We start from the raw sequence: 27781 nt of genomic DNA on the forward strand, positions 1-27781 counted from the left end.
GAGCGGGGAAGACTTGCGAGTGTATGATATTACGATGGTTTTGAGAGGTTTAGTTTTAAATAGTTGCAGTCACACCATGCAGAAACTGCGTTGATGTCATTTTGCAGCAGTACACGATCGTAAGATGAAGAAATAGTGCGATAGAGCTTCATATCGTAGGCATACTGGGAGACCGAACAGTGCTTAATAGCGGGGTGTATGTCATTAACAAAAATGTTAAAAAGGAGAGGGCCCAGTGTCGAGCCTTGGGGTACCCCTGAGGTCATCGGGAAGGGCCGGCAAGTAGCGCCTTCGTAACTAACACAATTGGACCTGCCTCTTACGTAGCTGCCGAACCACTGGCAGAACTCAAGGGAAAGACCGTATGCGGACAATTTGCGAAGTAGTAGATCGTGATTAACAATGTCGAAGGCCTTGCTACAGTCAAAATATACTGTATCTACATGTTGGCGAGACAGTACTGGAGGGCCGATGTCGTTTAGAAAACAGGCAAGGTTTGAATCTACCGACCTTCTGGGCATGCAGCCGTGTTGGTTGTAATGAATTAGTGGATGCATAGCTGATAAAAGGTGTCGATGCAAGACCTTTTCGAAGACTTTGGAAAATGAAGACAGAAGAGAGATTGGCCTATAGTTTGCTGGGATTGTGGCGCTTCCGGATTTGTGCAAAGGGAAGATGGAACCAATTTTCCAGTCAGTTGGAAAATGTTGCTCAACCAGTGACATACGTATGATGTGACAGAGCAAAGGGGCAAAAACAGTGCAACAACCCTTCACGATGAAGCAAGGGATGCTGTCACAACCTGCCGACTTTTTCGATGGGATTTTGCGGATGGCGGACACAACACCGTTTTCGGTTACGTTGGGGATTGGCAATACAAGACCGTGAGAATCGACATCCAGTTCGCTGCCGCTGTCGTGAGAGGTCGAGTATGTCGAAAAAACATGACGTGCGAAAAGTTCACACACGCCTTCAGGGTCAGACACAATCTTGTCCCCATCCTGAAGGGTTATGCTTTCGCGTGCATGACGTGTGCGGAATTTGACGTACCGCCAAAACTCCCGAGGGGAGTGGGTAAGAGATGTTTCAGAGTAGTCCGTAAACATCTTTTTATCCCGGGCAAGGAACTTTTTCACTGTGGAGCGCCATTCTCTGAAGCTAGCGAGAGCAGACGGGTCATTGTGGGCCTTAAACAAGCGGTGAAATTGACGTTTTCTTCGAAGCGCGCCTCGCAGCTCATGGCTAAACCAGAATGGAAATTTAGAGGAGCGAATTTGCCGCTTTGGGATGTGTTGGTCCATGAAGTAATGAACAGTTTGGGTTCGCTCCTGGACGGCCACGTCCACACAGGGCGCGTTGTATACAGAGGTCCAGTCTGCGTTGTCGAGCGAATGGTAGAGAGATGTGTAATCTCCGCGAGCAAAGTCGTGTCTGGGAGTTGAAATGCAGTTGTCGTGCGCCATGCATATGTGGTCTGAGGCTTTGAAAAGAGGGTGCCAGGCGTCAACGGCCACAATAGGTTCGGGGAACTGATCGACAACAACACAGTTAAGGTTTGTGAAAACAGTGTCTAGTACGTTTTCAGCAGGGTTTGGGTGCAAGACGGCAGGCTGGATGTTATTGAAAGAAAAAAAGTTAAACAAATAAGTTGCTTTGGACTCTCCGCTGGTATTTTGTGCGGGGTCCCACCAAGAGCCCGGGCAATTAAAGTCGCCAAACAGAAGAATTGTTATAGCTTTCAGGTTTAAGTAACTCTGTTAAACCCTGTAGGGCTGAAGCAAACAAAGAATGTTCAAGAGCGGGATGTAAATAGTACACGCCAAAAAGAACATTTTTCGCACGTTTAACTTTCACCTCGATCCATAGGCATTCGCTGTAGAGCTCAAGATCGGACCATCTGACCGCACGGAAAGGTTTCTTCAAGGCGATGAGAACTCCACCGCCATACTTTTGCCCTGTCGCAGCAAAATTTCGGTCATTGCGAAAAACGGTGTATTCTTCTGTAAAATAGTCGGTAGACACAATGTGGTGAGGTAGCCAAGTCTCTGTGATACAGTAGGCATCATAATTATTCAAGACGACGTTATCAAAGAAGGGCCTAGATTTTCTGCGGAGCCCTCGAGCATTCTGGTAGTAGAGTGTGAAGCTCATACTGAATAGATGTTGTTAAAGCTAAGCACGCGGTCCTCTTTCAGAAACCCTCCAAAAGGGCGGAACAAGCATCCGTTAGGACAAACTGCAGCATCGTTGAGTGCAGCAAAAGAATCGGCACAGGTGCTGATGTGGAAGGATGCGTAGCTGGGATACTTGCTCTTTAGACGCGTGCACACAGCGCTTTCGTCGGTCACAACAGAGTTGACAAGCCCGAGAACGTCGGGCACAGAGGTGTCAGGGTGCAGGCGCGACACAAACAAGGCTTTCCTGGCGGGTCGACGGGGGACACTGGTGATTGCTGAGCTGGTATTCGCTCCGACAGCCACTTCACGCACAGGTCGGCGCGTGTCACCCGGGCGCTCTTTAGCGGGGAGGCCCAGTTTGTTGTGGCCGGCAGCAGGGAAACAGGCGACGAGGCATTCTCGGACGCGCAGAAGTTTTTGCGAGTATCCACGGAAAGGGGGGCCCTGGTCAAAGCAGCTTCCGTCGCTTTGTCTCCCATAGCCGGTGCGAGAGGGGGGTATTGTGGCTTTCTCCTCCCCAGCTCGGAGCGCAGCGCACGCACCTCGTCTTGGAGAGAAGAGATCGCCGCGGCCTGCAGGCTGGAGTTTTTGGCGGCCTCCCTCTGCACACGGGCGCTCTCCTGACGAAGAGCGTTGACCTCGTCTGTGAGGAGAGAAATCCCCTGAAGCGCGTTTAGAAGAAGCTCGCGTAGCCCCCCAAAATGGCCGTCAAGGTCGCCCGGCTGGGGAGCGAATGGTTCCTCGTCGCGGGGCGAGGCAACCGAGGGAGCCCCTTCGGTCGGGACCATGTTATCGGAGGGCTTGCGTTGCTCATCACACGCACAACATGAGAATTCGATCTGACCGGATCGCAGGAGTTGTAGCTCCTCGTCGGGCCAAGCAATGCATTTCGAAAGGGCCCGTTTGCCGCACGACGTACACCGGAGAGACTTCTGCTTGCTTGTGAGTTTTCGTGAGCAGGCGACGCAGGTATTATTGTCGGCCGCCAGCTTGCGGGAGCTCTGCAGCAGGGAAAGTTAAACGCTCTTGAAATTTCAAAGAATGGGCTCACCGAGCTGATGGAGTTGACGGCGAGTACCGGGCGTCCAGTTCTTTCGATGGAGAGGTTGGCGGCAGGATTTGGGGACGAATTTTTGATTGAATGGCTGTTTTCGTACGGAGCTGATTTGACGTGCGTGCGGTCGTCGTGGCCCCCTGGCGTCCAAGACGACCAATTCACGTACCCGTGCGCTGCGTGCCTGGAAGGCGCTCTCTCGGTGGTCTCCCTCTGCACCCCGAGTCGCCCCATAGGGAGAGGAAGGCTGCGTGAGGATCACCCTCGCTCACTAAGGAGGAGGGCGTCGTCAGCGCCTTCTCGCCCTGAGTGGATGGTTTCGGTCCCACACAACCTTGGAGATGAGTATGCCTCTTCCCTGTGCTTTGTTATCGTCTTTAGCAGGCGCAACGATAGTTCTCGCCGCTCTGATTCCTTTTTCGTTGCTCCCACCGCAGAGCATTTGAGAAATGTTGTTTGTACACCTCCAGCGAACGGTGTTGTGTATCGAAATTTGACATTCTAGGGTTGACTGTAGTAAAGTAAGCTTATAGAAATATTTTGGCGTTGGTACCGTTTTTTCTAATCGATTTACCTGCGGCCTCCTTATTTTTGCCACCCTCTGGGTGCATGGTTGTGCTGTAATGGTAGAATTCTTACTGAAAGAAAGCTGTGAATTAAATCCTTTCACTAGAGAACTGAGCATTGTTGCGACGCTGATTCTGCGAAAACCTGCTTTTGACCCTCCGTCATCGACTTGCCACGAACCGGCGTATTCACAGTGGCGAACTTTGCGCCTACTTGAACTATGCGCCTTTCAGCGACCTCGTGGCTTCTCAAAGCGCCAACCGGCCAGCGGCAGTGCTAACAAAAGCAATGCTGGGAGCCCTGCACAACAAGCCTCGGCGGCGTGCCCGCGCCTCATTGTCATGCCCTCTTGTGGCGTGTTGTCTTCACTAAACCACTCGAAGAATATTTCCACCGAGGGATGCAAAGCGTCTTCGTGGTAGTGCAACATCGCCACGACAAAGGAGGGCTCTGACCACGGCGAATTGCCACGGCGGGAGCAACCTGACGCTCACCTGCCCAGGAGAGGAGGGGTCTCGTGCGTGTGCGCGTGTGTTTTGCGTGGTGGCGCTCCTATCAGTGCCATGACCTCCGTGATTGGTGCCTCCTGACGTCAGCCGGATAAAAAGGGTGAAGGGGAAGGGACCCAACGTGCCTATTTAATCTCGCGCGCGCAGGAGCGCACTGCCCGCTCTCATACCAAGATGTAAATACTTGTATATAAAGTTTTCTCCTTCGTCAACTTGCCCATCATGACTGCCCCGGCACTTCACCAACCTCGGCCCACATCGACCACGCTACCATGGTTCGCAACAGTGGAGTCAGCCCCTGGTTTCCCAACAGTGGATGGCAGCTCGGCGGGATCGGCCAGCGTCAGCACCTTGGTGGGGTGAGTGCCTGAAGTTTACCTCTCGTTTTGCCAGACCTTGCTAGCGCAGCGTCGTGCGTTCTAGGTTTTGACTTTGCTTTCTACTTCGTTGTAGCGAGTAGGCGAGGGTAAACTATTCGGGGTGCGGTATCACGATGGACAAGTTCAGAGTGCGGGACCTCCTCGAAATTTGCGAGGAGTTGGGTATTTCTGTTGGCCCCACGAAACGAAAAAGACGAAAACAACAGATCCTCAAGCTACTGGAGGCAGAGGAGGTGAGCGTCGAGGAAGCCGACGAGGCTCATGAGGATATTCTAGAGAGAATAGAACGGGTATTAGCCGAAAAGCTAGGGGAGCTAAAACGCAAACAAAGGGAGCATGAGCACTGCCTGAGGATTGAGAGTCTGTGCGCGTGGCGCGCAGCAGCCACTGAGCGAGAACAGCGTATTCAGTGTGAACGCGAACTGGCAGTTCTGAATGCAGAAATAGAGCAGCTGACAGACAAGATCAACAGGAAGGCAGTGCTTGCTAGATCCGGCAACGGGGTCTTTAACAGCGAGGAGGACAGTGCGAGTTTGGTGACGGAACCTTCGCATGAAAGCGTGCGATATGCAGTTTTCGTTCCACTTCCAGACAAACTCGCTGAGCTAGTTGAAGGAGGCATCCAGCCGTGTTCTAGCGAATCCGTTTGCAGTCCCTTGACGAGCTCTAAGGCGTGGTTACTCTCCGAGTTTACGAAGTTTGCGCTATTCGAAGAGCTGCCCATGCAACAGGCAGTAGGCGCAGTAACTGAACCCGTAGCCGCTCAGGAGAGTGGTGAGCCGACCGTCTCGGCAGATCGCGATGCCCCAGCTGTATGCGATGCCGCTCGAGATAGAAGCGGTCTGATCGCGTTGGGAGATCGTGAAGAGCTGCTTGAGCCCGTGGTTCCTCAGACTAGTAGCGTGCCGATTGGTTCGGCAGATCGCGATGCCCCAGCTGTATGCGTTCCCGCTCGAGATTGAAGCTGTCTGATCGCGTTGGGAGATCGTAAAGAGCGGCTTGAGCCCGTAGTCGCTCAGACTAGTAGCGAGCTGATTGGGTCGGCAGATCGCGATGCCCCAGCTGTATGCGTTCCCGCTCGAGATAGAAGCGGTCTGATCGCGTTGGGAGATCGTGAAGAGTGGCTTGAGCCCGTAGTCGCTCAGACTAGAAGCGAGTCGGCCGCGTCGGCAGATCGCGAAGCGCGCGCTAACTGCGTAGCCGCGCCAGAAAGTAGCGAGTCGGCCGCGTCGGCAGATCGCGAAGCGCGAGCTAACTTTGTAGCCGCGCAGAGAAGTAGCGAGTCGGCCGCGTCGACAGATCGCGAAGCGCGCGCTAACTGCGTGGCCGCGCCAGAAAGTAGCGAGTCGGCCGCGTCGACAGATCGCGAAGCGCGCGCTAACTGCGCAGCCGCGCCAGAAAGTAGCGAGTCGGCCGCGTCGGCAGATCGCGAAGCGCGACCTAAGTCCGTAGGCGCGCAGAGAAGTAACGAGTCCACTGCATCGGCGGATCGCCGAGCGCGAGCCGAACCAGTAGCCGCGCAGGTGGGCCCGGGCAGCCAGAACATGCCACACACGTTTGACTGCAAGTCGCCTGGGATCGGGGCATTGCCGCTCGAATGCGCCGCGATACCCAAAAGAAGAAAAAGCAGGCGGCCGAAAAACAGTCAGCCTAAAAAGGCAAAGAAAGTAGGTGAGCCTTTTCACTTTGCAGCGTTCAAGGCTAAGATGGCCAGAAGCAGCCGAGCTAAGCGGAAACTCAGACGTCCGAGGGAAACAAAGAGGCCGCTCCCTAGCCGTGACAAAGGCCGAGGGGCACTATGCCAGAAAGGGCAGAAGGGGGTGACTGGGTTCCGCGGGAATTCTCGGAGAGCAGGGGGGAGGACGTTTCGGGGAGAGTGCGTCCCCCGCCGACGCGTTCGTCATGGTCGGGCGTCCCATTCTTCTCTGGGTTCCCTTCACTTCCGTACTCTCCGCACGCGTTGCGCCTATTTTCCCCCTCAGTGTCAAAGACCTCCCCCGTACACTGTGAGGTGTACTTTGCAAAAGATGAGCACAGGCGGTCGGCCTAAGTGGCAGCACCGTTTCGGCAGGCCACACCCGGAAATGTTTGTTTTGACGAGGGCCTAGGATGTTTTCTAGGATTCAGACGAATCCGCGTGCGCGTGCATAAACTGCGTACTTTACTGATTCTGTATTGCCAGTCAAGTGTTTATTGAGTTTTCGTAAGACAGAGGAAGTTAAGCGTCTGTTTTTTTGGTTGGCAGTGTGTCAATCGTCATGCTTTAAAGCCGTGTAGTTAGAATTTTGCTTGGCGTTGTAGAAGTTGTTATTGTTTGTGATCGAACTCACGAGAAGTAAGCGTGACTTTTGTGTTTTGTTCGAGAAGTGGTTCATGTGCGTGATCTAACACCGCGTAGTTAGACCTTTTGTTAGACGTTAGAGGAGAAGTTATTGTTCGCCATCGAACACGGCGTGAGGTAAGCGTAACTTTTGTGTTTTTCAATTGAAGAAGTGGTTCATGTGCGTGATCTAACACCACGTAGTTAGAACTTTTGCTCGGTTTTGGAAAAGTAGTTATTGTCCGAGGTCGAATACAGCGTGAGGTAAGCGTAAGTTTTGTGTCGATCCTTGGAGAAGGGGTTAGTGTTTTCGATTTAACGCCACGTAAGGTAGGCGGAATCTTCGTGTCAGTGTTCATTTCGTCTCACCCTGATGGAGTGTACGAAATTGTTGTATATAAACACCGGAAGTAGTTGCGTTTAGTACTACGTATTTATGGTCAGTTTTGAATATTGAGGCATTTGTATGTGCCAGTTTGGTTCTCTTGCGTAATGGTGAGCCCAACGCAATTTTATGGTTCAGTATAAAGAAGGAAGCTACAGATTATTGTTGATTGACGTAGCCGAGCTCTGTGAGCTAGCTATCTGTAGGTTATCTTTCAGATAAGTGTTCATGTACCTGTGGGTTTTCATGTTATTACAAGTTTCATTTTCGTGAGTGTAGCGAAATGTTATGTTCTTCAAAGAGTCATGTAAAGTCATACTTTGTTTTGCTGTACCGTCGTATCGGTCTCGTAGTTTTGAATTTTGTGCTGTAGACGGTGGCGAAAGGCATGCGTTGCCTCGGTTGCCTCGAATTACGGCAGTTGTAGCTGAGTAGTTTTGACAAATGGTCATGGGCAAAAAGGGGAATGCCTTTTGAGCCCTGTTGGCTTCTTCGCTCGTTTGCGTCATCTGCCTCGTAGAGCTCTTATAGCCCATTCATGATTCTTTGGTACTGTTGTAGTTGTTGTTTTAACAACACCTGAAATCGAGGCCTGATTCTGAACTTGTGCCACGAGATGAGCGCTTCGAATCGTTTCAAGGGGTGTAATGTTTTAGCATTCAGTTTGGTTTTGTTTTGTTATCATGGTCTGGCATTTCGAGTGGTATTCAGAGGGCGCTTTCCGCATCGAGTGTGGTTCGAGAGAGAGAGAGAGAGAGAATACATTTATTGAGCGTCTAACAATGGTTGTCCTGCCGAGTTAGTCATTTCTGCAGGAGCCTTGTGTTCGTGCCTTCTGTGGGTTCACGGAGGAGACCCGAAGGAAGCAGAAGTTCGGAGAACTGCGCCTCAAGCCCGGGATGGACCTGCTGACCAACCGCATCATTCCAGCCGAGCCGCGATCAGCCGCTCGTCTTCCTGATGCATTGTCTGGCGGCGGGGGTGCTGTTGCGACGCTGATTCCGCGAAAACCTGCTTTTGACCCTCCGTCATCGACTTGCCACGAACCGGCGTATTCACAGTGGCGAACTTTGCGCCTACTTGAACTATGCGCCTTTCAGCGACCTCGTGGCTTCTCAAAGCGCCAACCGGCCAGCGGCAGTGCTAACAAAAGCAATGCTGGGAGCCCTGCACAACAAGCCTCGGCGGCGTGCCCGCGCCTCATTGTCATGCCCTCTTGTGGCGTGTTGTCTTCAATAAGCCACTCGAAGAATATTTCCACCGAGGGATGCAAAGCGTCTTCGTGGTAGTGCAACATCGCCAGGACAAAGGAGGGCTCTGACCACGGCGAATTGCCACAGCGGGAGCAACCTGGCGCTCACCTGCCCAGGAGAGGAGGGGTCTCGTGCGTGTGCGCGTGTGTTTTGCGTGGTGGCGCTCCTATCAGTGCCATGACCTCCGTGATTGGTGCCTCCTGACGTCAGCCGGATAAAAAGGGTGAAGGGGAAGGGACCCAACGTGCCTATTTAATCTCGCGCGCGCAGGAGCGCACTGCCCGCTCTCATACCAAGATGTAAATACTTGTATATAAAGTTTTATTCTTCGTCAACTTGCCCATCATGACTGCCCCGGCACTTCACCAACCTCGGCCCACATCGACCACGCTACCATGGTTCGCAACAGTGGAGTCAGCCCCTGGTTTCCCAACAGCATGCACTTGCTGTTGTAATCAGTTATTTATTACCCTGAAGTAATCGTAATTGTATTCTGTTACGTTTTTCAGTAACACATAAAATCTGGTTTGTGATCACTGCTTGCACTATCAACAATTTTTTTTGCGTCTCTTCAAGAGACGAGAACGCTCTGGAACAACAATTTCTGTCATTTCATTGTTCTTGGAACTACAGTGGAAGCTCTAATTGTCAGCACGGAGCTGTAGTATGTGATTTACCCGCCGCAACAGGCAGCCGTTCCCGTTTCTGATTTGATTTTGCGGCTATTTTTAATAAACTCAAAATCATTTGAAGTTGTTTTAGCAACCGAAAAGAAGTCTCTGTCCTGCTGCCTGAAATGAGCTAGTCGGTCGCAAGGCCATTACCTTTTTTCCTAAGTATATAGCTTATTTGAACCACGTTTACTTTAAAAGCGGTGTCAGTAAGATTCTATCGAGGCAATCTTTTGAATTAACCAAACTTGCCTTTTCGCTTCATTGATCCTTTAAAGAGGATATAGCATGAATGTATTGCACTTTTTTATTTCGCGGGAGATAACCGGTGTTTTTGAAATACCTCCTTTCAGTCAATACATTTTATTTATTTTGAAAATATACCCGAAAAATTCCCGTACAATATGCAATGCATTCCTTGCTTCCAATGTTTATCCAGCGATTTGCAGGGCCAAGTCGAACATAAGCCAAGCAACGTTCGCGTCTGGTGCAGCGCTTACTGCACAGATCTGAAAGGGCAAATACGGTGTATGTTTAGGAGAGGTCTATGTGAGTTGTGCATTCTACCAAACCAAAACTCTTGGTAATTTTAAAACAAACCATTGTCTCTAAGCGGACAGGTTATTTATTATGTTCTGAATATTGAGAGCTGCGTAATAAGTGTTTCAAACCGGAATTCAGCTTCCTTGCAACAAAAGAGTAGAATATTATTCTATTTTAAAATGCACGTAGTTTATTAGGTCAGAAAAGTGGGTTAATTTTCTTGAACAGAATTTCTCTCAGATCGATAGGCACACCGATTGCATTCTACCATCGCAGCGATGTGTAACTCTATTTTAAAGCTCCCAGCCTAGTGAAACGTTCCGTATATACTATGTTATGGGAATAGCAGGTCATACAAAGTGTTACGCACCCAGGCGTAATAATTTCAGATAAGATTTTCAAAATCCAAATATTCAAATCGTTCCTCATTACACAAACGTTTGACACAGTTTTCATATTTCAGTCTTAATTAAAGCATGAAATAAAACACCGCGAATTTTCCGTATGCTCCTGGTATACGGAATTCATACAGACTATGAAAGCGTTACTGGCGGTCGGTGTAAAAACCGGTGTCAAAATTTTTTACGCAACACCATACTTTATTATCATGTGTTGCGGACACGTCTTTCTTTTTTCGTTCCGGCAATGTGTCAGCAAAAGCAAAAATGTTGATTTCCCATAAATCCGTATATACGGAACGTTTCAAAAGGGCAGCACTTTGTATAGTACATGAGGAACCCTGATGATACGTCCCCCGGACTTACGACAAGCCGCTTCTTACGACTGATCACCGGAATCCCTGGCAAAGTCCCCATAGAAACAATGCATTAAAACCCCGATTATAAAACGGTCGGGTGCTCGTGGTCCGCTTCATACGACGGACCCAAGCGTGGATAAATCGACAGTTTTTCCAATATTTTGTGCCGCTTCGCTGCCTCGTCCCGACCTTTCGTTTTGCTTAACCCTCGTTTGAGCTGCTTGACGTGCAAAGATCCGCGTGCAATCGGCATCACTTGCTGAACAGACGCAAGCAATCAGGCGGGTACTCGTGAGTGGGAGTTGACCCTCGAGGGCCCCACGCGGCAGCAGTACGCCATCGCGCCAACCGCGAGAAGTCGGAGTTCGGGGGACAGGCGGAACGGGAATTTCAAGCTCCCGTCGAGCTGCCGACGTAAGCGAAAACACATACGACACAACCCCACGGTGATAACTGAACACCCGCTTTCTCCGCCCGCTCGATCCAGGGTTCTTCGTTTCACGGCGCTCTCTCTCCCTATAACTCTGCTCTCAGCTTATCAGTGTCTTTTAAAGCCGGGTTGTCACTAACTTTCTTTGCTATGGTGCCCCAATTCACGCCCTTCCGCCGCAAGGGTAGAGACACGTATACGTTGGCATCGCCATTTTGGGTCACTCGATGGCAGCCGCAGCAATTCACTGTAGCAAGAACGAGCAGTAATTTTTGCAGCAGCATGGTTTATTCTCCAAGTTGAAGCATGTTGTCTACTTCTCGTTCCTGAGTCTTGTGGGAAACGAAAAAAGCCATGCGTTGAGCACTTCGATCCAATAGCGACGGCTCGGGATCTTTCAAAGAGTGTCTCCACCCAGTACGGAATCTCCGCGTTGTCCTATAGTTCGTTTTTCTTGGCCTTGCAGTCTCACACCTCCATCGTATCACATTCTCACGTCGCGTTTTTCCCTGTCAACTTGCTGGACCACCTCGGCATCTCGCGTGCGCAAGATGAGGGGCTGGCGGGCTATAGGTTGTATTCACTGCAGGTACACATGCAGGCTACCTGCTAGTGCACCGTTACTGGCTTACGTCCGGCTCCGCAGGATGGCGACACTTGTCCGTGCTATGGACATGATTTGTGTTGGGCGTTCGAACCTCTATCCCACCGAACGCAAAGTAACGCACAGCACACAAAGTAATGCCTCGACTCCAGTGTGAGTGCGATTAATAACTTGCTTGTTAACATCACCGTTGAGAAGCGTGTTGAAACGGAGCAGACGACACACGCCGGTGCATTTTTTAGTCGTCGTTCTGGCGCAGTGGCCCAAGCCGCGCCATGTCCATGGCCCCTTCTGGGGTGGCCATGCGAAGAAATTGACAGCTAAACTTTCCAGCGAATAAAACCTATAAATAGCGCCAGACGGTTCGCACGGCGCTCGGCTGGCGGACTAACTGGAATGCTGTGGAGGGAAAGGGGGCAGAACATAGGCGTTTCTTTTTTTTTGAAACTTAGGATTTTAGGTAGAGGTTTGCCAATCACGCGAGAACGCGCTGAATATGGTAGTTTAAATAAGTTCTTAGCGAATTTTTTGAGTGAGAGCGTCTACCATGCCGGCATTTACCCGCACCCCGGTCGTATGACACTCCGCTCATACGACGCTTTGTCGTGGTCCCTTGAAAGTCGTATTATCTGGGTTCCACTGTAGTAGAAGACGCATGCGAGATATAAATATGTGCGGCCGTATTGAAATTCCCTGCGCATTTTTTATTAAAAGCAGACCACCTGCCTCGTTAAGGGTTTCCAGCTACAGCAGACACTCATGTGTGCACCCAACTTACTGGTGATGAGGCGGTACTTCATAGTAACCGGTAGGTGACATAAAATAACGGTGCCTTCTGTTTAGCGCAAAAGTACAATAATATGTTGTTACGACGTCAACTGCTTCAGAATTTCGCAAGCTTAAAATAGAACACAAATGTGTTCACATAAAATGAAGATTTAATCGCTGCGTCGCCACTTACCATTATTTCCTCGATGTATTTCTTCATCTCTAAAGAATACATTGGGTGGTCTCCCTGTTCAAAATAAGAAGGGGGTATCACACAAAAGTTGAAATAAAATATTATCCTACTTGGAAACTCCTATTGCATCAAGAAAACATCATCTTGCTAGTTAATCTGCTCAAAATAAACAAATCGTTCATGCAAAAGCTTTTAGAAAATCGTAACTATGTTATCGGCTTGTATTTCTAGCAGCTGCTATAGCTACAGACGTCGGCGGTTAAACCAGCAGTTTTATGGTGAAATAGAAGTTAAAAGTCTCTGAACCTTTATTACAGGCAGTGTCACGAAATAGGTGACCTAACGGGATTATTTATTCTTTGGTATGCTGAAGAATAATTTAGCGCCCCATTTAGAGTACATGCGCGTTGGTTTTTGGGAATCCCGGCATTGTTTGTGCGATACATAGAACCGAGACCAATCCAGCACAAATATGGATAAAACAAGGTTATAAAACAGTCATACAATCGTGAAGGTGAGGCTCCTCCTTCAAGCGTGCGATTCTTTCCAAGAGATATTACAGGTACAAATACAGTTGAACACGGATATATCGAACACGGATATATCGAATTATTGTCTATATCGAACAGTGCAAACATCCCCTTGAAAATCCCATGCAAAAGTATAGGGCTGTTGTGCGCGTGTATCGAACTCCTGATCATTGGCAGATTCGATATATCGAATTCCGCGCCGAAGGTGCCCCTGAAAGTTTGCTTCTTCTGATGGGGTGGAGTTGATGATAATGTTGACTCATCGCAGGAGCTGCCTGGCTTGGTGAGACAGAGGCGGCGTCCGCAGCATTATGTCGCTTCGATGGCCTTCAACAGCTGTTTTCACGCTCGCACGAGGAGCAGCTCCATGATAGCTAGAACGCGGGTAGTGGTTGGGGCGAAAGAACATAAAGAAGCAAAAGAAATTGGCCGGAGGCACTCTTTTTCTGTGATTCAGCTGTTTGGTGGCTCGTGCAAGGGGACCGATGCGGCGTTGTATTTTTGTTTTGTCCAAGGCCTTCATGTCGGAGCAACGAAAGCGGGAATTCGTCGGGTGCAGTTTGCTGAAAAGATGTTGGTTGAAAAGGCATTCGGAATTCCTCGCAGTAGTTTTGAGGGCGATGCACGCATCTACGTTGACGTAAAGGCGAATGCAGCACAACCCGCCCCGGCTATTCCGGAGCGTGTCGGGTGCAAAGCGACTTCGTTGCATGCCTCCAGATGGGGGAGGTGTTCGGTTCGGATACTGAAGATAACGGCACTCAGTGCCTGACAACGTTCCCAACCGCCTACTGCAGTCGAGGTTCCGTCAGCGTTATTACCCTCAGTTGTGGTACAGTGTACAGCGTTGATTTTCTCATTTGTGCGTGTTTGTAATCTTTAAGACAATTTGGCGAAGTTTACGACGCAGAAGAAAAAAACAAGCGAAGCTCGAATACAATTCAGTGATAAATAAAGTGCGGTGGTCATCATGCTGCGGTTTGGATTTTTCGTGCTTTGATGGTCAAAACGGTAAACTACCACTTTCCACGACTTCAGAAAACTCTCAGTGATGTGCGGAGTTGTCAGATAATCTTCAGATAGGCGTATTTTATATATCGAATTATCGATATATCGAATTCTTTCACGATCACCTTGGAGTTCGATATATCCGTGTTCGACTGTATTCAATCCAGTATGCACGTCCCGACCGTGTGTTTTTTTGTTTGACTAAACAGAAACTAAGACTGACCTTTGCCCTGTGCTTCATGTATCGAGAACAATGGCCAAATTGAGAACGCACGTAGATCTCTTGTGAATATTATTGGTAATAATCAACCTCGCTGATTTTAACTGGGCTACTATGCATCACGCGTCTCCGCCATAAAGAGCAGTTCTTGATTTTAAGCTTCATTTCAACCTTCATCTGGTAGTATCCGATGCAACGCGCATACAACGAACTACTGGTAATATTCTTGACCTTGTTCTTCGTTTGGCCATTTTCAAAGCGACCAAACTGAGATAAGCTAGTTTACGGGATATCTAATCATAAAATACCTGTATGTCGGTTTCTACTTGATTGTAAGATGATAGTTCTCCCTATCGCAGTAACCATTATCAATTTTCTGAAACTCAACAATGACAGTATTCAAGTGTATCTCGCGCATAATTTTCAGCTATTTTTTTTCGAAATGGCCAAAGTCCGCAAACGTAAATTTGTTATGGTTCCCGTTTAAGGTCATTGTGCTGCACTGTATAAATGATTTTCTACCTGTGAAACACAAAAAACACCTATCTCAGAAAAGTCACCGATAAATCGAGAAGTCATTCATGCTAGCCATCAAGCAAAAAGGTTATGCCGGGCAGCGCGTATGAGAATGAGAATGTCACTTTTTTTTCTTTTGGACAAAGAGAAGCAAGAAAGCCAATTTTAACTTGAGTTCAGTAAAGGTCCGTGTAAAGCGATTTGAAATCCGTTACAAAAGCTCTCTTTTACGTGAAAACACGGAGCGCTCAATCAACTCTATCATGACGCTCTTCCCCTAACCCCTTCAAGTTTTAGTCTAGATTTTACCACTGTGAACAGATAATTTAGCTACAAAGCTGGGATTTTTCACTGTACCAAACGTTTCGTTAACTCGTCATCTTTTTGTCGCTATCCTTGCGCGTATCTCCTACAGGAGAAGAAAAATTGGCTCAAGTTCCCTTTCGTGAGTATCCAGAGACACACTAATACCAATATGAGGAGTATATAAATAACAGTCATGGAGGAAGAAAAAGTTAGGAGACGGCGACACCGTTGAAACGTGAAGCCTATGCATAAAAAGTAAAATCGAAGTCGGCCCTGGGCGTCACTGCACCACGTGACCCCACCGCGCCGCCACGCGCCGCCATGTGAGAGCGCGCGGTGGGGTTCGCGCTCTCAAGTTCGTCTGCTCGAAACTACTCTGTGGCCAGTTGTCGCAAAGCCAGCTATATGATGGTTTTTTTTTTTCCACTGCTTTGGACTTTCACACGTACGCGGCACTCCCGCCCGCACGAACGCGCGCATGAGATCGCCGAGCAGACGAATACAGGAAGGACAGGGAAAAGCTGCTGCCAACCAAACACGAGAGATGCGGTGGAGTAGGAGACCGCCGCCGCCGCCGGCCAAGCCAGCCATGGAGGTCACGTGCTGGGCTGACTCCGGCGGCTTGAGAAAGGGTAACGGCGGAGGGAGCGGCTTCAACGGAGGTGGGCTTGCGAAGGCTAGCTGCGTGACGTCATGCCGTCTCCTAACTTTTCTTCCTCCATGATAACAGTAGAGAAATGTAGGGCTAGGTTTCTCTTATACCACCATAAGTAGAATTAGGGATACATTACGTAGAATTCTTCTACTCCCCGCATGAAGTTGTAAATGTTTGGCTTGAAGAGAAGAGAATAAAGGACGGTCAAGAAGCCATCAGATAATCATTGTTCTTTGTTTTGATTCTGTGGGAGGATTTATTATTACTTGTAGGCGCTTGGTAATCCGCTCCAGGTTCATTATTTAAAGTTTAAGCTATAGCTTGTAATTACGCAGAAAAATAATCAGTTGTTTTCGCTGAGTAAAACGCGTAACTTACATAAATACATCCTCCTAGAGAGCATAGCGGATTGACCCCACATTTTTTAACAATCGACCCCAGCTGCGCAGGCGAAGAAGTCAGCCAAGACTAGCATTTTTAGAAAGTTAGCATTGTGTTTGAAGAGTGCATACCTATTTCAATAGGGACAACCTAAAACAGGAGTAGCACACAAAATTTGTAAATTTGTTCCGAACAGCATGCATTATCTTTGTTAAAGCATTCTGAGAAGAGTGCTGTAAAAATGCATCTGGACCTTGTGGGAATTGCGGAGCTCCGCCATCTTGCCTATCCCTCTGGGCCCGCCGCGGAGGTGAGAGGGGTGGTACCTCTCTCTTCGCGGTCGCGCGCTTCCCCCTCCGGGAGGATACCCGTGAGAGCGAGGGGGCGCGGCCGACCCCCTCACGTGACAGGTTTGCCCGGAAGCTCCGGCGGGCTGGTCCGAGGCGGGCGACGGAGGTATGGCCTCTTTGGACACGAACCATCGTCGGGAGCGGCCGTAAGTACGACTCGCTCCTTTTTGGCCTTCCTTTGTCCGCCCTCGCGCCTGTCTCTCCCGCCCTGGCTAAGGTGGTCGGCGGTGTAGAACGACGCGCCCGACGTCTCCTTTATTGCATTGCAATAAACGTCGGAGTGGGCGAATTCTGTGTCCTGTGTTCCTTGCTGTTCGCTGCCGATACGCCAAGTTGGTAATCCGCGGCGGTGTTCAGTGGAGCTAGCTTTGCGGCCGGATCTCGAGGATCGAGCTAGGCCGCCGTCAGAACCCTGGTCCCCACATTTTTGGCGCCCGAACGTGGGACTCGTTTTCAAGTGAATTCGAGGTTCGCTAGCTCCGAGGAACATGGCACAGGATTATGAGTTGGGAGATTTGATGCTGTTGGCCGATCTTTGTGATCATGCCCGGGAGGTCCCGCGATGCTCTGCATCAACAGCGCCCACCGCAGCCGCAGGAGCGGCTCGGGTCCCCCTTCTCCACGGCCCCTACGCAACCGCGAGTGCGGCTTGCGCACCAACGGAAATTTCGGAAAGTTCTGAATTCCGCGAGCGCTATACGTCAGGTGACGCCGCGCTTTCAACCACCATGCGCCGGGCTTACGCAGATGCTGCGGCTCGCGCACCAACGAGAATTTCGGAAAGTTCTGAATTCCACGAGCGCTCTACGTCAGGTGACGCCGCGCTTTCAACCACCATGCGCCGGGCCTACGCAGAGGCTGCGGCTCGCGCGGCAACGAAAGCTTCGGAAAGTTCCGAATTCAACGAGCGCCATACGTCAGGTGACGCCGCGCTTTCAACCACCATGCGCCGGGCCTACGCAGATGCTGCGGCTCGCGCACCAACGAGAATTTCGGAAAGTTCTGAATTCCGCCAGCGCTATACGTCAGGTGACACCGTGCTTCCAACCACCATGCGACGGGCCTACGCAGATGATGCGGCTTGCGCGGCAACGAAAATTTCGGAAAGTTCCGAATTCCACGAGCGCTCTACGTCAGGTGACGCCGCGCTTCCAACCCCCATGCGCCGGGCCTACGCAGATGCTGCGGCTCGCGCGGCAACGAAAGTTTCGGAAAGTTCCGAATTCCACGAGCGCTCTACGTCAGGTGACGCCGCGCTTTCAACCCCCATGCGCCGGGCCTACGCAAATGCTGAAGCCCCATGCGGCGCGCCTCTCGTGCAAGTGAGCATGCAGGCGCCCGTAAGCGAAGGAATGACTGTGGATGCAGCTTCCATCGCGAATGCTCTCGCAGGCGCCATGCAGCAAGTGCTGCAGGCGGCGCGCTCACCCGCTCCCAGGGTGCAGCTACCGATGCCGACGTATAGCGGTTATAGCGATCAAGTGAGCGCGAACGCTTTCCTGCTGGCTCTGAGCCGTTACGAGCAGGCGACCGGCATCAGCGAGAGCGAGGTGCTGCACAGAGTTCTGCCCGCAGCCCTAGTCGACCATGCCGCCCGGTGGTATCGAGTGATAGGCCACACGGCGCGCACGATGGATGACTTCCGAACGATGTTCAGGGAGGAATTCCTGCCCGTCGACTACCTCCCGCGGATGCGTAGAGAGTTGGAAATGCGCACCCAAGCTCCGGACGAATCGATGATCGAGTATGTCCGTGTGATGCAGGAGCTTTACGAGTACGCCGACCCACATGCCCCGAACTCGGAGCGGGTCGATCGGGTCATCAGGCAATGCCACCCCACCTTTGCCTTGTACTTGAGGAACTGCAGGTGCAGAGATCTCAACGAGCTGGCGGCCGAATCTCGTCGTGTGCAAGCAGCAATTGCGGCTGCACGCGCGTATCGGCCACCGCCGCCTCCGGTGGAAACACTGGAACCAAGCTGTGCTTGGCGCGGCGTTACGGGCAGCGGACGAGTCGAGGTCGGCTCTACGTTGATACCCGGCCAGCGAGAGAGACCGAGCGCTGGACCCCTACTCGTATGGGTTGCGCAACGCGGAGGCGATACGGCCGGAGCTCCAGGCAGCCCCGCGCGCTGTGCACACAACAAACCGGTCAGGTGATCGGCCGGCGAACGCACGCCCAAGTGGGCTTCCCTACACGGGATCGGCGCTGCCGCAGTTGCTGGCACCCGCTAACAACTCTCCCCCGGAGAACCGGATGCGGCCAGCTGGCCGCGGAGCGTACGAGCAGCCTCGATCGGCGCAGCAAGCAGCACGGAATTCTGTTCGCTGTTTCAGGTGTGGCCAAGTTGGTCACATGATGCGAATCTACCCAGGTGGACAGGGAAACGCAGTGGGCCGCCGGTGAAGTCGCCGGCGGCTGATCAACGCGCCCTAGAGGAAAACATCACCGCGCCCGCCGCATTCAGAGTCGGAGTTCCGACCAGCGCGCCTGCGCCCTTTCTCGACCTCGCAATTGCGGGATGGAGTTTTAAGGCACTGCTGGACACCGGGGCAAGCACTTCACTCGTAGGGGACGAGGTCGTTTCCCATCTCGAGCGCAAAGCTATTCGGCTGCGCGAGCGGAAGTTGCCTCTCCAGCTTGCGTGTGGTGATGTTACGTCACGCGATGACGTACGCCTCATCGTGCGTTGGAGTCAGCGTGTACGGCGAATGCGTTTCGTCCACTTGCCCGGACTGACGGTCCCAGTCATTCTGGGGAGAGACTTTATGTCCAAGGTTGGACTGGTCGTGGACATCGGCAACGGGGGCTATCGGGAGAGCCCGTTTACGCCGCTAAACCCGTTCGCCGAACCGCCGCCTGCAGCGAGGTCGCTGTGTGAGGCTGCCGCCGAAACGTTCCGCGCGCCTAGGGAAGCAAAATCTTCAGGCGCAGCCGATAGCCGGCGCGCGCGGCACCCTCCGAGCTCGGGTGATGCCGCTCCCGGCGCGGTTGATTTCTCCTGCGCCGCCAGCCCTCCAGCCCGAAATCAGAGCGAGGAGTTAGGCGCGCTCCTAGCAGGTGCTAGTGAGCTGACAGCGGCGCAGCGTTATCGCGTCGTGGACGTCGGCAACGGAGGCTATCGGGAGGGCCCGTTTATGCCGCTAAAACCGTTTTCCGAGCCGCCGCCCGCAGAGAAGTCACTGCATGGGCGCGCCGCCGAAACGCCTCTCGCGCCGCGGGAAGCAGAAGCTTCAGGCGCTGCCGGTAGCCGGCGCGAGCAGCAACCTCCGGGCTCGGTCGTTGCTGCTGCCGCGGCTGATTTCTTCTGCGCTGCGCGCCTTCCACCCCGAGGTCAGGGCGAGGAATTGAGCGCGCTCCTAGCAAGTGCTAGCGAGCTGACAGCAGCGCAGCGTGACCGCGTCTTGTCGTTGTTAGGTGACTTCGGCGAGATATTCACTGAGCAAGCAGGTTGCACAAGGTTGGTGCAGCACTGCATAGACACCGGCGATGCTCAACCATGGAAATGCAATCCCCGGCCCGTCAGTCCGGCCAAGAGGCAGGCAACTGATGAGGCGCTGGAGGAACTGCTGAAAGCAGGCATTATCCGCCGCTCGACGAGCCCTTGGGGGTTTCCAGTGGTGCTCGTTCGAAAGAAGCACGGTAGCTGGCGTTTGTGCGTCGACTATCGGCGGCTGAATGCGGTCACGAAAAAGGATGCGTACCCCTTCCCGAGCGTTGACGAAATCGTCGCAAATCTCGGTGGCGCAAAATACTTCTCCATTTTGGACGCCAGCAAGGGGTACCTTGAGGTCGAGATGCGTCCCGGCGATGAATGCAAGACAGCGTTCACTTGCCATCGGGGGCTGTACGAGTTCGTACGTATGCCTTTCGGTTTGTGTGGAAGTCCGAGCACATTCCAACGCCTGATCGACCGGGTGCTCGGTGAGGCAAAGTGGCAGCATGCCCTCGCCTATTTGGACGACATTGTCGTCTACTCCCGCACCTTCGAGGAGCACCTCTGCCACCTGATAGATGTTGAAAGTTGAAAGTTTATTGCGACAACATGTACAAGACTGGCTATACAGTTGTCGAGGGGGACGGTCAAAAAGGCTACAGGAAAAAAAAAAAAAAAGCCTGACAAGGTGACGTCCCCCTCCCCCCTCCCCCCCCCCACGTGTTGGCGCGACTCTGCGGGAAATGGCACGTACTTTATGACAATAAAAATTAACAAAATAATGCACACAACTAACACATAGAAAATCAGCTTTCAGTTTACAGAAAGACAATAATTACAATGACAATTCCACTAGGAAAAAACATACACATCAGCTCTCGGATTTCAGGAAACAATGAGTAGAATTCAAGAATTCACAGCAAGAAAGAACAAAAAAAAGACAGTTCTCAGTTTTCATAAACAAACAATAATACAGTAAAAAGATTTCATACAGCGGAAAAAAAATACCTCAAAGTTTCTAAAATGTCTTGGGACGACTCAGGGCGGCTGGCATAACCATCAATCCTGCCAAGGCGCAAATATGCAGCGCTCAAGTGAGCCTGCTCGGCTATCGGATCGAACGCGGACAGGCGTCCCCCGATCCCGAGAAACTCCGGGCGATCTTGGAGTTTCCCACGCCGAAGGATGTCGCCGGAGTTCGGCGCTTCCTAGGGATGATCGGCTACTACCGCCAGTTTATCCCCGCTTGCGTGCGCCTGCAAGCACCCTTGACAAAGTTGTTGAGGAAATCCGCCCCTTGGGAGTGGGGAGAGGAGCAGGAGAGCAGCCTACGCCAACTGGCGAAAGCTGTTGCAGACACTGCATCGCTGAAACTGCCGGATCTGAACAGGCCATTCGTGATCCAAACCGACGCGAGTGACCTCGGCGTAGGAGCAGTGCTCCTCCAGGTGGATGAAGAACAACTGCGACCCGTGGCTTTTGCGAGGCGTGCGCTGACACCGGCAGAGCGAAACTACTCGGTCACCGAGAAGGAGTGTCTGGCCATAATCTACGCACTTCGAAAGTTCGAGATGTACGTAGAGGGGGTCAAATTCACGATAGAGACTGATCACATGGCCCTTACATGGCTTTCCCACCTCCGTGAGCCCAGCGGGAGGCTCGCGCGATGGACCCTGGCATTGCAACGCTTCGAATTCGAAGTTCGCTACCGCAAAGGTGCCACGAATGTGGTCGCGGACGCGCTGTCACGGGCGCCGGTGGACGACACCCAACCGGCCGGAGAGGCCGAGGAGGACGCTGTAGGTCAGCGACCCTTCTCGGCGCGGGGAGAGCGCGGAACGCGGGAGGACCCAAGTTTCGGAAGCTCAGAGCACGTGCATCTCGTCGGGGGAGGAGTTCCGCTCGAGGTTGCGTTCAGTCGGGAAGAGCTAGTCGAGGCTCAGCAGGAGGACTTGTTTTGTCGGGAGGTGATCGCCAGTCTTAATGAAGAGACGGACCCTCAGGCAAATCGAACACCGGTGAATGACGGGCGCCGGGAAGCTGCTGGTGTTGCGGCTGGCGCGGGCTCTAATGCAGCTGGTATTGCTGCGAGCGAGTTGGAAAGTTACCTGCTTGATGCCGATGGAGCTCTGCTGAAATACGTGCCCGGCAAAAATGACTCAAGTGAGTGTTTTAAAGCCGTTATCCCGAGCAAGCTGAGGTGTGCTGCATTGCAGCACTACCACGACGCAGACGGCCACGGTAGCGCGCCAAAGACATGGCGGAAGCTTTGTCGGTATGCTACCTGGCCCGGCATGAAGGCACAAGTATGTAGGTACGTACGCACATGCCACGTCTGCCAAGAGCGCAAACCGCGAGGCGGTAAGGCGCCAGGCTTGCTTCAGCCTATCGTGAGCACAAAGCCATGGGAGGTCCTGGCGTGCGATCTGATGGGCCCGCTGCCGCGCAGCAAGAGAGGGTACAAGTTTGTACTCGTGGTGACATGCCACTTCAGTGGGATCGCTGAACTCTCTCCGCTGCGCAAAGCGACAGCACAGGAGGTCCTGCAAAAGCTGTCTGAGGTGTTTTGTCGCTACGGATTTCCGGAGCGGCTGATTACCGACAACGCCACGTATTTCACATCAAGGTTGTTTCGTGAAGCGTGCGCGGCCATGGGTGTCAGGCAGCAAACAACATCGTGCTATCACCCCCAGTCTAACGTGACGGAGCGCCGAAATCGAGACATAAAGCCACTGCTTGGGGCATATGCCCGGCGGCAACAAGACTGGGATGAGAACTTGAGCTCGATCTCCTTCGCTCTGCGCACAAGCGTGAATCGGTGCACGGGCTTCACGCCCGCATTCCTGATGTTCGGCAGGGAGCTGAACACACCGACGGACACGGTTCTGGCCAGGAGGTCGACCGCAGTCCCCGCGAAAGCAGCAGATGCGGCTTACGCGCGGCGTTTGCGCGAGCGTTTGGCAGAAGCCATCACGGAGGCGAAGCGCAGCCGCGGTAAAGCCAGGGTCGACCAAAAGACGGCCATGACGGCCCATCGAGACGTGGCGTACCAAGTGGGCGACACTGTATTGAAACGTAACCACGCGCTGAGCGATGCCAGCGCAGGTTTCGCGGCCGGTCTCGCACCCAAGTGGGTAGGACCGTTCGTAGTCGCCGAGAAGATCTCGCGGCTGAATTACAAGCTGAAAGACCCGAGGTCAGGTCTAATAAGCGGCCCCATTCACGTGGGCGAGCTGAAGCAGTACTTTCCAAGAGGAGAAACTGCCGACGCTCCCACTTCGGACTCGCGAGGTCGCGAGCTAGAGGGAGGTGCGGAAGGAAGGTTCCCGACGCACCGCCACAACACCCGCAACCGGCGAAATCGCTTACCGGGTCACCGCCCTCCAGCGCGCAAAGTTGCGCACAGGAGGGGTTGCCAGAGGAAGCTCCTCGAGGCGCGCCAACGAAACGCGCAGCCTACGCCGTGAGGTCCGGTAATGGGTTGCTCAGGGTGACTCCAGAGGGCGCCAGCCGGCAGGAGAAGGTTCCCGTGGTCCCGGCAGGGGTGACGGCTTCCCGGATGAGTCAACCGGTTTCGCGACCGGGCACGACTCTCCCGATCCGGTCACTCCGCAGCCCCGCGCCGACGAGTGAGGATTGAGAGATGGCCCCCCCTGCAAGCAGCACCCGCGAGTCCCGCGCCTTGGGCCAGCTCCAGCACCGCCGGCCGCGTCCGCAACATCCTGCGGACGGCCCGCACCTCACCCAACGGCCGGCGACTCCGTCCACATGGCCAAGCGAGCAGGGGCCAAGTCGACGCCGCAAGGAGCGGCGGCACCGCTCGTGGCGACCCGCGGCCATGGAGCCCCCGCGGGCGGAGACACCGTCCCGGCCGAAGAAGGGCCGAAACGTGGCCACGTGGACGTCCCAGGAGGGGAACGCGCCGCCGCGCTGCTATTTCTCCGCGGCGGCGTGGAGCCACCACCAGTTGGTGATCGAAAAGGAGCTGGCGCCGAGAGGGTGCCCTGGATCTTCCGCGGGCGCACGATCAGTGAGCAGCACGCCCGGTTCCCGAACGGCGTTGCGGCCGCGGAGCCCGGCGCCAACTACTGCGGGACCTGCGGGCTACTGGTCGTGGCCAAGGAGTACCACGAGGCATCCGCGCGGCACCGTGACGCCACAACAGCCAAGGGGACGGCATATTCGAGCTCCAAGGCGGCGGCCCGCGTCGACATCGGGGCCGTCTGGGCCCAAATGCGGGCCGATCCGGCCTTCGCGGCCGCCATTTTGGCCTCGGCGGCGGCGGAGGTCAACCGGCCCGCCAACGTGGCATCGGCGGCACCCCTGGTCGAGCTCCAGGGCCCAGGAGGGAGCAGCTTTTCCGCCGGGTCGGCGCTGCGGACGGAGGCGCTTCCGGGGGCCGACAGCCCTGCCCACGCGTCTCCGGCAGCCGAGGCGGCTGCGTTCATGGGGCCTTCGGAGGGAGGCCTCGCCTCCGTTCTCGGGCCGCGGGCGGCGAGCCGGCGGCAGCGACCCCCATGGAGCAAGGCATGGAGGACCAGGGGCCGACCAGGGACCTGATGAAGCTGCTCGACGAATTCTCCAGGCGCTGAACGGTGAGGTCACCGTTCACCGGAGCCCTCGAGGTCGAGCGGCTTCGGTCAAAGGGGGGAGGGGTGTGGGAATCCGCCTCTTTCACAACCCCAATGCGCATGCGCAATCCCCTAGCGGCCAAGTCCCTAAGCAGTCCAGTAGGGGCAGCAGACGACATTCCCCACAGCTCCCGCACAAGCGGGAAGGGGTCGTGGTTGTATTTACATCGTTTGATTTTTTTTTGTGTGCTCGTTGTACGCGGAACAATGCCCACAACTTGTGCTGCGTTCCTCTCTAACTCGGAGTGCCGAAAAGGGAACGGTGTCGGCTTCTATCGCTTCCCGTCGGCCGCACGCGATCGGCTACGGCGGCTTGCGTCGCTCGCGTCGGCTCGGGTGATTGATCGCTGCTATCTGTGCAACTGCGAATGACAATCCGGAACGCAACTTTTCACTACACTATCATCCCTTTTCTCGCATGTGGAACTCTAAGTTATAACTGCCGTTTGAGCGATCGGTGACCAAGTCATCTGCGTAGCCTGATTCGATGCTTCCGTGCAGGTATCGCCATCTCTCGGCTGCTCGGCGCACCGCGCGCCGCGGCGACCGGTCAGCGTAGGCTTGCAACGCGGCAGATATATCTGATCGCCGCTTTTAAAATAAGCCCTGACAACAATCCCTAGCACAATTTTTCACCACACTAACACCTACTTTCTCGCATGTGGAACTTTTTAGCGATCAGATTGATTCAGAAGAGCAGCGACAAGCGCGGTTGCTATCGTGGTCTGCGCAGTCGGCGCCGGTTCGAGCCGCTGAGTGTGCCGAGCTGGTAGGCGCGGCCGGCGTGTGCGCGGACTGTTTCCGAAGGCAGAAAACGCTTCACGATTGCTTGATTTATCCATTTCTTGCAAACAAACGCGCAGAATCTACAAATTCAGCTCAGCGATCATCGTAGTTGACCACGGAGCAAAAACAGTGGGCGGAGCGACGCCGACGACGCATTTCATGCGCGCATCGGGCCGTCTCAAATTCACGCGTATGACTAGTCGTGGTGACAGTCATAACGATCAGTCGCATGCGAATAGCGTGTACCAATCGTACATGTGTGCAGCGCTTAAAGGCATTTTGTGAACTGCCGGCCTTTGTTGAGCTGGCGATCGCACTTCATGCCAGACGACTCCAAGCAGTGCTCGCTCTGCTACTCGGACGGCACACGGATCTGTCCGAGATTTCTCTGCCAGCCCTCATTCAGTGATAAGAAGCCGCCTGGTATCATGTGATGACCAGGGGCTGTCATCTTAAGGCGTTATAACACCAACACAGTAGAAAAACTTCGGCTGCTCCTCGCCGTAATGCGGGATTGCCGTGCATACAACGAGAACGCAGCCGGAGGAAACGCCGACAAACCCTACAGCTTCAACTTCCGCTGGGCACGCTAGGTGGCAGCACACCGCAATGAAAGAGGCGGATTGCGGAGCTCCGCCATCTTGCCTATCCCTCTCGGCCCGCCGCGGAGGCGAGAGGGGTGGTACCTCTCTCTTCGCGGTCGCGCGCTTCCCCCTCCGGGAGGATACCCGTGAGAGCGAGGGGGCGCGGCCGACCCCCTCACGTGACAAATTTGCCCGGAAGCTCCGGCGGGCTGGTCCGAGGCGGGCGACGGAGGTATGGCCTGTTTGGACACGAACCATCGTCGGGAGCGGCCGTAAGTACGACTCGCTCCTTTTTGGCCTTCCTTTGTCCGCCCTCGCGCCTGTCTCTCCCGCCCTGGCTAAGGTGGTCGGCGGTGTAGAACGACGCGCCCGACGTCTCCTTTATTGCATTGCAATAAACGTCGGAGTGGGCGAATTCTGTGTCCTGTGTTCCTTGCTGTTCGCTGCCGATACGCCAAGTTGGTGATCCGCGGCGGTGTTCAGTGGAGCTAGCCTTGCGGCCGGATCTCGAGGATCGAGCTAGGCCGCCGTCAGAACCCTGGTCCCCACAACCTATGCCAACAATATTTGATGACTACCGTAAAGACAAATGTAAAATATATTATACAAAGCAGCAAAGAATAAAACCCATGTGACCATGAGTAATGAAGTTTGGTAGAGGTAGAACAGTGTGAAGGTGCTGGAAAATAAACTTCGGTTTCGCCGAATCAAAACAATAAAGCAAAAATTTGGCGAAGCTTCTTAACCAACCTGTATTTGCACAACAACCGAATTAACGAACCCAACAAGTCAACTTTCTTTTCAGAAGCAGTTTATGAATACCCTGTACGATGGTGGTGGGGTCGTCCTCGCGACGTGCGTCGAAATAGAAATTTGATCAGTGAAGAGCTTTTGCATGCAGGTATCCTAACTAAATCTACGGAGGGGACTACGATGTAGTACTTTACGTACCCAGATTTCCCACATCCTTGCTCGCCCACAGGGAATTAAAATCTGAAACAAAACATATTCTTGATGCACTTTAAAGAGGTAACAACATTCTATGCAGCCAATGTTACTTGCATTTCTTGCGCTAATACCTGAAGGTGCTAAGGCTGGACTGCTTCATTTTTATGAATGAGCAAGATCCATAAAATTTAGACGCTCTCTTGTGAGACTTTAGCTGATATTTTTTTCTGGTGATGTATTCAAGCAGGTTCCTCGCACAAATAACTATAGTAAAAGAAATTTGTCAACAAACATTTCGTGTGTAGGCGAGACAACACAGAAAATGCACCAAAATATTTGTTGTAGAATGTTTTTCATACGTAAAGAATACCAAAAAAGGAGAAAGTAGGTGTATACACTACTGTTGGTCTGTATTGTACTGCAAATACCTTAACATCCGTTAGCATGTGAGCACTGTGTGTAACACGTAGGAAATGATCATCCCCGCTGATATAGAATGTAAGAGGAAACCAAAACGCTACATATAGTAGCTTGTTGCTGTGCAGCCACTACCCCTGTAATTACGCATTCACGGCGATTTGCCGAATATATGTGTAGAGAGTGACAGATAAACTACTTTATTGTTCATACAGCCGTAGTCCGTGCCATCATGCCCGTCTCTTCCTTAAGAAACGGCTGCGGGAAAGTTTTCCCAGAGTCCCTACTAACCCGAAGGTAATGAGGAACTGTAGGGTGTTCATCCCTTAGACAGGGATGAACGTCCGGCTAAGGCTTGCGGACTGAGACAGATGTTTTTTGGTAAAACCTTCCTGTCATGGC

At 52.9% G+C, this 27781-nt stretch overlaps 1 protein-coding gene across 1 annotated transcript in view; it reads right to left on the reverse strand.

Annotated features, from left to right (window-relative positions):
• Nucleotides 1-9654: 9654 nt before the first annotated feature.
• Nucleotides 9655-27781, reverse strand: part of LOC144166103 (uncharacterized) — a 40324-nt gene continuing 22197 nt past the window's right edge. Inside the window, exons 4-6 of the mRNA XM_077695735.1 lie at nucleotides 26966-27007; nucleotides 12612-12665; nucleotides 9655-9825 (exon numbers count right to left, since the gene is read on the reverse strand). Coding sequence (XP_077551861.1) covers nucleotides 9748-9825; nucleotides 12612-12665; nucleotides 26966-27007 — 174 coding nt within the window. The 3' untranslated portion in view covers nucleotides 9655-9747. The remainder of the gene's footprint in view (nucleotides 9826-12611; nucleotides 12666-26965; nucleotides 27008-27781) is intronic.

This window comes from Haemaphysalis longicornis, unplaced genomic scaffold, assembly GCF_048455015.1.
Source record: "Haemaphysalis longicornis isolate Haplotype H1 unplaced genomic scaffold, Haemaphysalis longicornis Haplotype H1 scaffold_16, whole genome shotgun sequence".
NCBI classification, from domain to species: Eukaryota; Metazoa; Arthropoda; class Arachnida; order Ixodida; family Ixodidae; genus Haemaphysalis; species Haemaphysalis longicornis.